General features: G+C 39.4%; 1 protein-coding gene across 5 annotated transcripts in view; it reads right to left on the bottom strand.

Moving 5' to 3' along the window:
- Positions 1 to 15,640, bottom strand: part of LOC139468286 (zinc finger MIZ domain-containing protein 1-like) — a 412,922-nt gene that overhangs the window by 114,891 nt on the left and 282,391 nt on the right. For all 5 annotated transcript variants that reach the window (XM_071250157.1, XM_071250160.1, XM_071250161.1 and 2 more), the window contains one exon: positions 2,424 to 2,577. In XM_071250157.1, the coding sequence (XP_071106258.1) occupies positions 2,424 to 2,483 (60 nt within the window). In that variant the 5' untranslated portion in view covers positions 2,484 to 2,577. The remainder of the gene's footprint in view (positions 1 to 2,423; positions 2,578 to 15,640) is intronic.

Genomic DNA, 15,640 nt, shown 5'->3' with positions numbered 1-15,640 from the left:
TTGAACTCAAAGCACCAACTTAATTTGTATATCCCTCACCCAGGGTGATGATTTTAGCAAATTTAATATATGTCAGGACAATAAAATATTATCTTTTGACAGAAATAATGATTTGCTCATTATCATCATCAATGTTACCACAGCATTATGATAATTTCATTGAATAGATTTGCACTCTATCCTCCTCCTCCTCCCTATGTTCAGTGTTAACAAATCAATCAAGTAGATTTGTTGTCCGTTTTGCCTTTGATGCACACAAATTAATCGAGAACATAGATAATGGATGTCTGAAAGTGGACATTGACAATTGTCTGATATTACACAATCAGCTGTGCTGGAAATAGATTCCATCACACTGCCAGTAAGTAAAGAGGGCATTAGCCATCCTCTCTGCGTGCTTTTTAAAGATATTTTAGGGCACAAATACAGACTGTAGAAAGATTGTGTCTAAAATATCTCATGCCTTTGCATCAATGTCAATTGTGAAAGATTTAATATCACCTATTTTAATTATTTCCTTTTTTAAATTTCTCTTACTTTGCTATCTGATCACTGATATATGACTTGTTGACCTTTAAAGAAATGTACTTTTAAATGTAGTTTTACTTTATCAAAGAGTCTTATTGCCACTGATGCATGTTTCTCAACATACCTGATATATTTAGTACCAGCCCACACCCATCCGTCAACACCATAACCAAACTGGACCACCAACCATGACCCCCACCCCTCAACACCACTAACAAACGGACCACCCGACCCACACCTTTCCCAGATCCCTCATCACAACGAAACTGCCCCCCTACCAAAACCCCTCTTCCTCACCATCAAAACCATGACCAAACCAGCCCCTCGTCACCAACCAAACTGGATCTCCCACCACGACCCCAGCTCCTCAACACCCCCAACAAACTGACCACCCCCATGACCAACAGGCAGCCTGCCCCACAAGAATATCAAAGTGGGAATGTGTGATGCTTAGGAGTGAAGAAGTAGATTCCTCCGAAAATGGATAAACTTGTTCGGCTTAATCTGCCAACACAAATCTCGTTTACATAGGGTAGACAATACACCAGAATTACAATCTGCAAGCTGTAATCATCCATGAAAAACAGTATGTGGGACAAGAAAGCTTAAGTCAGTGCTAAGTGGCAGTCTGGCAACACCGGACTATACTCTAGACCTGCTGCATATACAGCCACAAAGTAGGCTCTGTCTAACTCCTCTGGGGACTCGATTTAATCAAACTAATGCACAAACTCTTAGTGCTTGGCTTGAAGCCTACAAGAATTCAGGCAGATTCCAACAACCAAATATTGGCACTGGTCACGACAACAGCATTGACTTGATTGAAGGGAAGCTACTGCCTCGATTTCGCTCAACGCAAACACAATCAGGTGTAACGTATCTCTCGCCCAATAATCAGATTCTCCTAATGACAAAAGAGGTTAGAAAGTTGATTTATGCGTCATGAAAAATTGATCTTGTGCGTTAATGGCCTCCAAATGTTTTGTGATTGAAACAGTCCGGTGTAGGTAAAGCTGAACAGGGTTGAAGTGGTCTAAGAAATGACTGTAGCACAGCGGTCGGTATCTTGTGTTGTGGACATACAATGCTGTTTGTGTGCGAGTTGCCATCTGTCGCACTACAGGTGAATTAATTTGAAATCATTGCCATTTATTTCCATTCTGATCAATAAACAGTATTGCAAGTTTGCTGGTATGATACAGACTTGCTTTCTAGGTGTGATGACATAGTTTTATATTTCGATCTGAATAACATCGCTTTCATACATATGATTGACACTTATTGAGTGAGTGGATTGAGTGGATTGAGTGATTGAGTGATTGAGTGATTGAGTGAGTTATCATAGAGTGCATTTGGAATTTGAAAATGAGATGGCTTTACATTATTCAATATCCATAAATATTTTGACCAGTTTTCTTTCAAGCCATTATTACTTATTTCATGAAGAATGTACAGACATATTACATTAGTCTGATTATGTTTGGATATAATCTCTTTGTGGAGTTATCCCCCCTTTTCCAAATTATTTTCATAAATAAAATTTCACATAGTGAAAGGACAAGGTCAGTTTTGTTGTTCAACGTCACACTCAGCAATATGACGGCGGTCTGTAAATAATTCAGTCTGGCCCAGATGATCCAGTGATTGATATCATGAGTGTCAATCTACCCATTTGGGATACGATGACATGCATCAACCAAGTCAACAAACATGATGCCCATTAGTCGCCTCTTATGACAAGCATTGGTTGCTGAAGACCAATTCTAGCCTGGATCTTCACGTGGCTCTGAGTTTAGGAACTAATAACATGTTGTGATGCAAGATTTTCTAAAGTAAACTGTTGTCTTCGAAACTGTCCAATATGATCTCAAAGATGAAAACCAAATGTATATTACCTGTTTGATACAAGCGAGTCTGTCATTGGTTTGATGAATATGTCTGTCCATATCAGTCATGGCAGATAGATATCAATAGATACCGACAGTTACATCGGGCTGGTTCAAGTCTGTCCACACTACCAAGAAGTGTTCATCGCTCTCGATCCAACATCTGAAACATAGAAATAATTCCAAAATGAACATAAAACACATTTTATTTTTGGGTAAAGATTGCTGATAGCAGAAATAATATGCGTTTATGCAGTGTCAATACATTAGCGCCATAGCATTCAGAAGTACATTGTTAAGTTCACCCTACTATCTGCTCATCCAAGGCAATTAACTATGTTTACCATATTCTACATAATAAGCGCCCAGGTCTTCTCAAAATTAGAAATATCATTTTGGTGAAAAAACAGAGTTGAAAGATTGTTGATTTCGTGGTTTATGCTGACAACCTGAAATGTTTATATATGACAGATATATTTTTCCAGAATTTAATTGGCCATAATTAAGTGTGCATATATAAACGAGTGCATATTATACACGAAAAAATTTAAGTCTTGTTTACATTGATCAATCGGGAGGGGTGCTAATTGGGATTGTTCACTTGCGGACATATCAGCAAATATCACCGATTATTACGTCAAATACGATACTTGATATATCATCAATATGGGACCACATTCACTCACTCTGAAAGGATGATTAGGACAGACTTTAACCTACATAATAACCCTACACTGGACACCTGTCAAAAATCATTTATCTAAAAAGGACTTCAAATGTACATTTTTATATCGTAAAGAGTGAGTGGTTGTGAGAAATATTTTTCTTTAAAACAGGACATTTAATCCATGGTCTGTTACCAAGAAATGTCTTATTTATGCTTTTTATAGAATAGCAGAGCCCACCAAAACCTGAAATTCGAAGATCACAGCCGGATGACAGAATCAAACCCAAGCTGTAGGTGTGACAGTCTGGAACACTTATCACTCAGCCAGCTCATTATAATAAAGTCAGGATATTTGTGATCAGCTTCTAAATCAACAGCCATCAGCTAACACACGGAATCAATACTAAATACATCAATTTAAGGAGCTGTATCAAAGATTGTCGATGAAATATTAATGGAATATCTCTCCATGATGCTTCTTATTTTGCAAATTCTTTGACAGGATCAGCATCTCTAGCAGTTCCCACATCCACATGCGACCAGGCGATAACATCATTTCTCAAACACTTAGCAAAAGAGATGCTACGATAATACCACAAGGAATTATTAAGACGGAAGATAAATTGGGCCAGTGTACGCTGAAATAGTAACGTTTCAGCAGCATATTTTGTAATTAGAATGTTGATAATGTAAATAATAAATGCAATTGGGAATTAAAGGCGAAACAGCGACAAACTTTTCAGCTGTAATTGTTTTTATTAGAACACTGACACCGTAAATAAAAAATATTGCCTCAGCTTGCCTATATACATTAGGCTGATATAACTTTAATGTATGACAAATCATATGATGAATATAAACATCCTTTTTTAAAAGAAATCTTTATGAGGAATCTATACATACATTGGCACCGAGGCTGCTACCAGCCAGGCAAGGGGAGATAACTGTCCTCATAATATGTATCCTGAATATTTTTTGTCCATCCTTAAGCTGAACAAGGAGCATTAAATAAGACAACCATACGAACTAAGGTTTTATTTCAACTAAGTATTTAGAGATATGAAAGGAGATATTCAGATGTATTTCTTTACAATGTAAAAAGGACTGTGAGTATTCTTGTTTTGTGTTAGTTAATCAAGTGTACAACGTTACGTTACTTACATGTTACTATTTTCAAACTTTAAAAGTGTTTACATAATTCATTTTCATAAATGGTAGAAAACTGATCACAGATATCTGATCCTCCACAAACTTGATATGAAATAATGATATAAAGTAAAACAATTCAACACTTCGAGCTATCAAATAGGAAGATTCTTCATAAATTAAAACAATCATTACAAGTAAAAAGCAAAACCATATATTCAAACACAATTCTTTATTCAAATCTACCTACACTATATATCAACATATCCAAATTTTCACTAGGACATATAACAGACTGAGATAATTTTGTGAAGGTATGCACAATGTAGGCAAAAACAATATAATATAAGAATTAGCGTCAAAGATACACCGCAATAACTATTTCCCAGCAACATCAAAATCAATTCCTCCACTTGAAACTGTGAACTATCGGAGACATCTGAAAGTGCTTCTACACTAGGAGTAGCTTCATATAATACTACTGTTTATGTAATGATAAATGTACCAACTCATGATACTATCTATACAGCTCAGGTCAGCACAACAAACATTACAAGCAATTACAAAAACATCCCCGTTACAGGTATCAATCATAACCCTTATCATATAGACCTTATTTGCTTAGCAGCTTGCAAGTATCCAGTCAACTCATTGTAACAAAAACTACCAGACACTGATTTATTGCACGCTCAATATTTCCGCTAACTATATCAATATTCACTCGGTATTAATTAAGATCCGAACTCGCTAACAACAGCTTGTCAAGAAATTGAAAGCTCCTAGTACGAATTATGCATTTTGCAAAACTAATACACCAGCCGATCTGCGCTACGAGGTCAATAACACACCAACAATAAACAGCCTGACCAACCTACCTGAAAACAGCATGCTTATGTCGTGCATGGAATACTACACATATATAACAAACACACACGGAGAGTGAGACTGTGGCCCTCTTTGCTCAGATGAAGACTGCTATTAGAGGAATCACCTGCCATGTCAGGATAAATATTGCTGTGGCTCGGGCAATCAGGTCCTAAAACTTGCCAATTGCCGTACATCCATGGAGAACCTAGTTGTACATTCCCGTATATTAATACATAGGCCTTAAAAACATCTGTATCAGCGCCTACTGTACCATTGAGACACTCGAGGGCAGTGCCGAGTTAAATGCGTTATTCTCCGGCAACACGTGGGGCAGCTATTGGGATCGCTATTGTGACGGCCAGATAGATTATTGATTCTCGACCTCCTCCCCGCGCCATCAATGAAAATGAAACATTATTTTTGCAAACATTGATACTGAGGTTAGTCTAATATCTGCTTGTGCACGTCGGCATGAGATCGAAGGATGGTCAGCGCTTCCATGGAGGTGGCAGTTGGAGCGGGCGGGGACAGTGGGCAGGGACAGATTGTGTGGGCTTAGCAAAGAAGGTGGTGATGCCGTGTGTCATCCTCTGTGTGTTTGTTTCATTGTTGGTGTTCACAGTGTCACATTGTGCTCTTAACACCCGGTGACATGATGGGTGCCGATTAGCTGCCTGTTCACGGACAGATGACATCATGTAAGCTGATCTGAGCTGCGGGAGGGCTGGCTTGTGACACAGCTTCAGGAGGTGGATTGATGGGGAGATGGAAATGTGGGTTGATGGATGGAATGATTGGAGATGGAAATGTGCATAAGTTGATGGAAGGAACAGACAGGTGGACGGGTAATTAAGAAGGAAGGATTGGGATGGCATTGTGGATGGGTTGGACAGAACATTGCACCAAGAGGGGAGATAGATGAGTAATTAAGAAGGACGGATTGGGATGGCATTGTGGATGGGTTGGACAGAACAATACACCAACAGGGGAGATAGATGGGTAATATGGATGGATTGGGATGGCATTGTGGATGGGTTGGACAGAACAATACACCAACAGGGGAGATAGATGAGTAATATGGAAGGATTGGGATGGTATTGTGGATTGGTTGGACAGAACAATACACCAACAGGGGAGATAGATGGGTAATATTGAAGGGATGGGAAGTGAGGATCACGTTAATTACTACCTTCATGGATGGATGTATTGTGTAGATGTGAGTTGTCTGATTGGTGGCTTGCAGTAGGTGCCAGTAGGACATGCTTGTTGATTGGTCGATGGAGAGATGGATGCTTTAATGGATAAATGGATAGGTAGATAAAGGTGTATATTGATGGACATTGTGTGTGATCTCTATGTTGATTGGCTCGATAGAGAGATGGGTGGAAGGAGGATGAGGATGAGCAGATGATTCAGAAGTGGGTTCAGATTAGCAAGTATAGATCTACGGGTTGTGATAAAGGAGAGATGGATGCCATAGGTTCGATAAGAGTCGGAGGGGGGGAGATGTAGGTGGATGGAAGATGAATAACTTATAGAATGGAGTCTAGCAGATTTACACACTTAAGCAATCAATAAGATGAGTGATGGCCAAGTAGTTAAATCGCTAGCTGATTGATTTATTTGTGGTTTGAATGGAGGGGTGGGAATTTGGAATGGGGGATGGATGAGTATTTGGAAGGATGGGTACTTGGCCAGTGGTTGGATGTCTTGATGGATGTTTGATGGATGAGCATTTGGATGGATGGAAGGATGAATGGGTATTTAGAAGGGTGGGGAATTTGGTGGATGAGTATTTGGATGCCTGGAAATTTTGGTGAATGAGTATTTGGAGGGGTGGATGGGTGGGTATTTGGTGAGTGGCTGGCTGACTGGATTGACGTGTGGCTGGCTGACTGGATGGACTGATTAGGTGGTAGAATGTGAGTGAGAGAGTGAGTTGGGTTTAATGCCACTTTTAACAGTATTCCAGTTATAACACGGCGTGTCATCTTAATGTGGGAGGAAAGCCTGAACCCATGAGCACAGGTACGATGCTGACAAAACTAGAAACATAATTCGGGCGAACTGGGATTCGAACCCACAATCATAGGTTTCTGGCGTGCCCAAGGGATGCAACTCTGTACAGCGAATCGTGGTGATCCGTGCCACCTGTAAGAATGTAATATTGATGAATGGAATGATGCTTGGATGGATGTGTCGGTGGACAGCATACTGACAGGAAGTTGGAGAGTGGTCATAACAAACATTGTAACTGAGCTCCATCGGTACACCAACAGACAGACTTTCTTTTAGTTCTATGATTAATAAAGAATTGGCAATGTGTATGTAACACACGTAGTGAGACATGCCTGACAAACAAGGAGGATTATGTTTTTAAATCAAAGGTAAAAGAAACCCAATCAATAAATCACTGAAGTTTACATACCCTATCCACTGACAGAGCCAGACAGAAGGATCATGGCTAATGGAGTGGAAAGTTACCATGTCACTAACAGCTTAGTTAACAGCCACATCTGTAGCAGGTAACAATACCACTATTAAACTGGAATCAGCATGTTTGGAGCACGTTGTCATGTTACCCAGAGTAACTGGCAGAATGAGTTGACAGAGCTAATCAAACGCAGTGAAGTCACATTAAATATATATATTTCTACATTCAAGCACAATGCACACACGATTAGGCATATTCTGTATAGGCATCATTGATTTGACTCATAACAGCCTTTTCCTACACTGATGGCAAGATACACCTCACCCCATCCAACTTATCAGGGCATTTAATATGGAGAGCCATGAAATATTGACCACTAAGTACAAACCGATAAGTGGCCCTGGGGTTCAACATGTATTCAAGATGAGTGATAGGCAAGCTGGATATATGTGATAAACAAGCTGTGGATGTGATGGCAGGCTGCGTGGCATGTGTATTGTCTTGTCTGTACATGATGTCGCTGGTTGTTGGTTGGTTGGTGTGTTGTTTAATGCCACACTCAGCAATATTCCAGCTATATGACGGCGGCCTGTAAATAATCAAGTCTGGACCAGACAATCCAGTGATTAATATCATGAGCATCGATCCACGCAATTGGGATCGATGTCCAGCATTAACCAAGTCAGCGAGCCTGACCACTAAATCCCGTTAGTCGCCTTTTACGACAAGCATAGTCACCTTTTACGGCAAGCATTGGTTGCTGAAGACCTACTCTACCCCAGAATCTTCACGGGTCCATGATGTCGTCACAACAGTGATCACAGTATATATATATATAAATAATTAATGAGTTTACCATTTGTAGGTATATATATTGGAATTTTAATATTACAGGAAACATTGTAAATATCAATGAATATTTGAATACTTGTATGAGTTCTTTTAACTGATTACTGACTTTCACAACATATACTCATCTGTGCAAGGGATGGCAGCAGACTAGATTTAATGTCAATTGATGAGTTACACTCCAGTAAATGTTTGAGCTATATTTTATTCTGTAAAATGGTATTGATTGACCTGGTAACTGACAAAGGGTGATGGTTATAATTTCAGGGTTGAATGATGAGCAACTACTGGAAAGAGGAATCCATGCTTACTCTGTGGATGTCCTTTTTGAGAACATTAATCAATAGATAAATCATGGACAACCAATCAATAGATAGATCATGGACAACCAATCAATAGATGGATCATGGACAACCAATCAATAGATGGATCATGGACAACCAATCAATAGATGGATCATGGACAACCAATCAATAGATGGATCATGGGCAACCAATCAATAGATGGACCATGGGCAACCAATCAATAGATGGACCATGGGCAACCAATCAATAGATGGATCATGGGCAACCAATCAATAGATGGATCATGAACAACCAATCAATAGATGGATCATGGACAACCAATCAATAGATGGATCATGGACAACCATCCATGAGATAAGGACCATTGACAACCATTCAGTAGAGAAGGATTACGGACAACCAATCCATATAGATGGACAACCAATCAGTATAGAGGGATTAAGACAACCAATCCATATAGATGGACAACCAATCAGTATAGAGGGATTACGGACAACCAATCCATATAGATGGACACCAATCAGTATAGAGGGATCCATAATTGTCCAATGTCGATAATACCTCTGTACGGATTGGCTGTCCACAATCCATCTCCAGTGATCATCCTTTTAGAAAGCAAGGATTTCTCCACACAGTCTAATCCTGTCAAATAGCATCTTGATCTCAACTGACCAACCTGGCAAAGCAGCTATTTTCAAGAGGGGACAATTTACTAATGGAACTTGGACAAGCTACTATGAAGCTATGAAAACAAATTATTTGTCTATCCACAGAACCAGGCAGAAGCCACACAGGAAGCAAGTTATGAAATGTTGCCAATGATGGTTAAAGTTAACACACAAACCACTTTGCTTTCATCTATGGCATTTGTTAAACATGTGAAATAATCAAAACAAATTTGGAAAAAAAAGTTAATCAATATATAAGTCAACATTTTTTAGGATTAAAAATCCACACAATTCTTCAAAGCAAAATCAAATAGTAGCATCAAATATTATCAGTAGCTGTTAGTAGCTGTTTAGTAGCCTCATCAAATTTCCCTGGTGCATTGCTACTGGAGCTGGTGGAGGTGGAGAAGGTGGAGAAGGTAACATATGTGGGCCCATATCAGACCACACCAATTCTACACATTTTTCTAAATCTACATTATAGTCCTATTCTCCTGAGTTCTCTGACAAAACATTTATTTTTCGCAATCTGGTTGCAGCAAAATTGAAAACTTCCTGACAATATGAAGTCAGAAAAAAGTCTCAAGTGTGTATGGTTTCAAGATGTGGCCCCCTTTCATACGGCCATGTGCAAAAAAAACCACACACCCGTCTTGCACGTATTTCCTTCGGAGTAATCTGTGGAATGGGCATTGGATAGAAACAAAACAAGTGATTAGATAAAGCCCAAGCAAGGTCACATCTTTGTACAACTCCTTGTGCCAGAGTGCTATTTTGGCCCCAACAACGATACAACTTTGTATCAAATGATTTGTGGTGGGAAGTGAATGCAAAACTCCGATGCTGGAGCCCCCACTCGTGAGCACATGCTCCGTGATCTTACATGTGGTGTGGAATGCAATGCCTTTCACTCACAGCGAGTAGATCTGGCGTTTTTCCTGGTTATCATGTTTTTCACATATTCTTGGGTTGCAATCACATTGCAGGAACACGCCAAGGTCCTACATAGCCCTTTCTGCATTGGCACACTGAGACTGCTCTAAGTACGACTAATTGTTCTCATGCGGATTGTAGACATATGCCAAGGTCTGTTGGAGTGATCTTTCTGTAGTTGTAATATACCACCACTAACAGATATATGAGGGGGAAAATAAACACAACAGTCCTGTCTTATGCACAAAGTTATTTAGCAAGGTTTTTAACCCCGATTCTCTTGCAAATGACAATCTTATTGCACTAACTACAAATGAGGGAAGAGATTGTAACAATGTTCAAGGTGAAACATATAGCATAACGTTATTGGCTTTCTTGCAGGTTTCCTCCAACAGGTTTACAAGCTGTGTCCTACGCTGTTATGTCTGTAATGTGACAAATTATTGTCTACTTATCCTTATTAATTCATTATCTATTAAAAAACTAGTTACAAATGTGCTTAAAGGTGCACGACAATATGAAAACAGAATTTTTAACTCTGGTATTTTACTAGGATGGAAGGAACAGTTATTTTTTTGTAAGGCAGACTTGTTTTACCTTGTACATTGTAGTTGAAGACACTGAATTATTTGTTTGTTTGTTTGTTTTTCAACGCCTCACTCGGCAATATTCCAGCTATATGCGGGGCGGTTGGGTAGCCTAATGGTTAAAGCGTTCGCTCATCAAGCTGAAGACCTGGGTTTGATTCCAGACATGGGTACAATGTGTGAAGGCCATTTCCGCTGTGTCCCCCGCTGTGATATTGCTGGAATATTGCTAAAAGCGGCGTAAAACTATACTCATTCACTCACTCACTCTAGCTATATGATGGCGGTCAGTAAATAATCGAGTCTGGACCAGACACTCCAGTGCTTGACATCATAAGCATCGATCCACGCAATTGGGATACGGTGACATGCATCGACACTTAATTACAGAAAAGCTATGGTTGAGAATCAACACCTGGTATCCTCATCCTAACATTTCTGCTACTTGGCAGTGCCTGCAGTACCACAATCAATGCTTATGAAACTTTATATTACAAAACACATTTCTCTCCTCCAAATTTAATTTTTTCTTTCCCAATGCTGATTTAAAAAGTGGAATAGAGCTTGCTAGACTTGGTTTAAAAAATACATATATTCCACAGTCTTGGTTGATGCATGTCATTGTATCCCAATCACGTAGATAGATGCTAATGGTGTCAATCACTGGAACGTCTGGTACAGACTCGATTAATTACAGACTGCTGTTACATAGCTGGAATATTGCTAAGCGCAGCATTAAACAACAAACAAACAAACAAACAAACAAACAAACAAACAAACCAGAGCCCAAGAAACTTATGGCTACCAACTATACTTTGACCTTGTGAACTAGATGGTAGAGACATAATCCAAACATATATCAGAGAATTACAGTAAGGAATCTGTTGAGGGGACTACCCGTAGTAATGAGGTTTTCTAACAGAAAAAAACCCATATGTGTAATAACTATCCTCTAGCCGTGAAACACATTCCATTACAATAAATAATTAGTTTACTTTAAAAACTAACCTCTCTCTATGGGAGGTTCTAATTAAGTCATTAATATTCAACTTCATTTGAAAAATAAATAAGTCTGTGAAAATTTAATAGATTTCACCCCTAACGGTTAAACTGGACCAAGATGTTATTAACGCTCTCCGGGGGCTTGTAAAATCTTTAAGTCACAAAATAAGGCTAAAAGAATCATGTTGATCGGAGCTGCTTCCCACACCACTTGAGGCTACTTTCATTATTGAAACAGAAAAAGAATTCTGTGTAAATGGCATGAACAAAATCGAGACACAGTTTTGAAATTTAATGCACTATTGGGGCATAATAGATTGATAATATCACTTCTTTCCTTCACATGCACTGTGCAGAACAGCATGCAATTTGCACGATAATGACAGCCAGTAGAAATGGATCAAATCAGTTTAGTCTTGTATGATCATTGAATATTTCATAGCACAGTTCATGTTTGGATATGTTTCACAGGACAAAAAGAAAACCTTCCTTGACCCCAACAATTATTTTTCTTGTTTGCATAGCTTCAGCAGAAACTGACATTTAGTCCCAGAAATAAAGTTCTCTTATTTAGAAAAATATATCTACTAAATACAATATCAAGTCCATATAGAGCCCAGAATAATCCTTACTTGCCAAATCATCCAGACTTGAGTTGGACTTTTTAATTTATTCTCTCTGGTCTGGGAGACTGACAGGGATAAGCATACATTATAGTTTATCTGCTCCCACAATCAACCAGAAAAAACCCAACATGGTTAGTGTTTAAGCCTGTGTTTTAAGATAAATAAAGGATAATTTTAAATAAAATAAAATATTTTCATAGAAATGTTCTGGTTTGAATGTGGTTGCAAGCTACTAACAGTTTGAGTATGTGTTGCAGTGAGTGAGTGAGTTGGGATTAATGCCACTTTGAACTGTATTCCAGTGATATCATGGTGTGTCAGCTTGATGTGGGAGGAAAGCCCGAAGGGATGCAGGCTTGTACTAGTCCGGACTAATGCTGATCTCATAGTGCCTAGCCCATGGATATACCATGCTGTAGTTTAACATGAATACCCCAACTCAGACACAGCATACTGACTGAGCTGACTAGTCCTTGTTTTATCCCCTTAATGCTGAGTGCCAGGCAGGGTAACAACAAGTACCATCTCTTAACGTCTTTTGGTACGACGCAGCAGGGATTGAACCCCCCCGGCAGACGCTCCACCACCAGACCACGGAGAAGGCCGACACAATGTTACACCATTGTCCAACAGATGACCTTTACTTCCTGTCCTTTCATTAGCAAAGAAATTGAATACTTGAGTGAATTTGTAAATGAGGGAGAATTACTGAGGAACATGGATAGTCAGGGTAAAATGTTACACCAGCACAACAACGATAAAGAGCGTTCCAGTCTAAATACTAAGATACTGACAACTTACGTACGTCCATCCTTTAAACAATGGAACACTATTACGGATCTGTCTTAGAGGTCAATTTTGCGAAAACCTGGTTTCATCACAGTGTTTCCATTTGCACAGCTATTTTGCCTTTTACGCCCTAGGAATCTGTTAAGTCGGATAATCGAGACTGGTTATTCTTTGGTGTTGACATTTGATATGTCGTTACCATTTTGTGACCTCTCCTTGGTAATGGCTACTCTCTGTATTGCACTTTGTCATTGAACTGTTTTCTTGTTTTGAACAAGGAATCTTCAGTTAAAATGTCAAACGTGTTAGTCTCAAATCAAACATTCTCCTAATAAACAAACACCTTAGGGTATGCAAAGGAGAACATGCACTGTAACCTTGGCACATTACCTTTAGGAAATAGCTCCCTTGTTGATCAATCTGTTGTGAATTAGTACTGAACCATATGTATGTGTCACAACCTTCAAAGTTACAGCTATAACAATCCTGGGAATGTCAGCAGCTCTTACAACAATGCCAAGCAGTAAGTTAGCTGAAGTAGCAGTTTCTAGATGGATTACTGCAAACACCCCATAAAGCAGAGGTGAGACCATCACGGCAACATCTTCATGAACTGTCCCATAACAGTGAGTGTTCGTTGTTTAATGCCACACTCAGCAATATTCTACTACTTGACAGCAGTCTGGAAATAAGTCTAGACAGACAAACCAGTGATTGATTTCATGAGCATTGATCTACACAATTGGGATACAATGACATGCATCAACCAAGCCTGCGAGTCTGACCACCCGATCCCCTTCGTCACCTCTTACGACAAGCATAGTCGCCTTTTACGGCAAGCATGGGTTGCTGAAGACCTATTCTACCCCGGATCTTCACGGGTTGTGACACTTATTAAGGAGAATGGGAAGTTAAGATGCAAATTTAGAGATTCAATGACCATCCCATTCCGCTAGTCAGGGAGTAGAGCCTGACCACCTGATCCCATTAGTGGCTTCTTACGACAAGCAAAGTCACCTTTTACGGCAAGCATGGGTTGCTGAAGGCCAATTCTAACCCGTATCTTCATGGATTTATGCCACTTTCAGCAATATTTCGACCACATTAGTATGGAGTGCACCACACTCCTATCTAGGCCCTCTGACCTCCCAGCCACACTTTTTACCACAAGGCGACTGCAGTACGTACCCTGTCACCACCTACAAGCCGGGGGGATTTTAATGAGGGCCTAACTTCCTTAGTTAGAAACTTCATTAGTAATAAAGAAATAAATGCAAATACACATTCATCCTGTCTCTTAGACATTTGTGTGGTGAGTGAGTAAGTATTGTTTAATGCCAAAGTAAGTATTGTTTAATGCCACTTTGAACAATGTTCAATTTAAATCACAGCTTGTGAGCTTAATGTGGGTGGAAATTAAGCCCTAAGTGATGCAGGTCTCAGACGTTTGGTGAAACTGTGGTAAAACCCACGAGCACGGGTATGGTGTTGACGAACCCCAAAACATAATCAGGGCGAACCAAGATTCAAAGATTCAAGATCAATGGTTTCTGGCGAGCCCAAGAGACACAACTCTGCACAGCGAATTGTGGCGCCTTAGACAAAAGGGCCACCCACACCATCCGTTTGTATTAGCATCATTAAGTGTCTCATTGTGAACATCTGAACATATTTTCAGTTGCCTCAAAGACTTACCTCACTTGCTTATATGTCATGTCTAGAGCAGTACAACAACATAAGATGCCATTGAATCTCTAAATTTGCATCTTAACTTCCCATTCTCCTTAATAAGTGTCCAGGGTAGAATAGGTTTTCAGCAACCCATGCTTGACGTAAAAGGCGACTATGCTTGTTGTTAGGGGTGACAAAGGGGATCGGGTGGTCAGACTCGCCGACTTGGTTGATGCACGTCATCGTATCTCAATTGCGTATATCGATGCTCATGATATCAATCACTAGATTGTCTGGTCCAGGTTTGATTATTTACAGACCGCCGTCATATAGCTGGAATATTGCCTGGTGCGGCATTAAACAACAAACAAAAACAAACAACAATAAGTGTCACAGCGTACAGTAATCCTGCTATAACTACTTTCCATTTTTTCGCTTTTGTCAGCAACAATTTGTAAAGCAATCAGCGTTATCAATCACAAAATGGATAAATGCATCAATGACATGAAATTCCATCATAAAGTGGTATGGTTACATATAGCCTAGCTATACATTTCATCTTTCTCACTAGTAAGCCTCACTTAATAAAATACAATCAGCAATCACAACAAGGTGAATACATTAATATGTGAAAGCTCACTACCAAGGGTAACAGCAGAAAGTGACCCACCCATAACAATTT

Source organism: Haliotis cracherodii, unplaced genomic scaffold, assembly GCF_022045235.1.
Source record: "Haliotis cracherodii isolate W230 unplaced genomic scaffold, xgHalCrac1.p SCAF_2, whole genome shotgun sequence".
Lineage (NCBI taxonomy): Eukaryota > Metazoa > Mollusca > Gastropoda > Lepetellida > Haliotidae > Haliotis > Haliotis cracherodii.
This window is presented reverse-complemented; position numbering and strand designations above follow the sequence as displayed.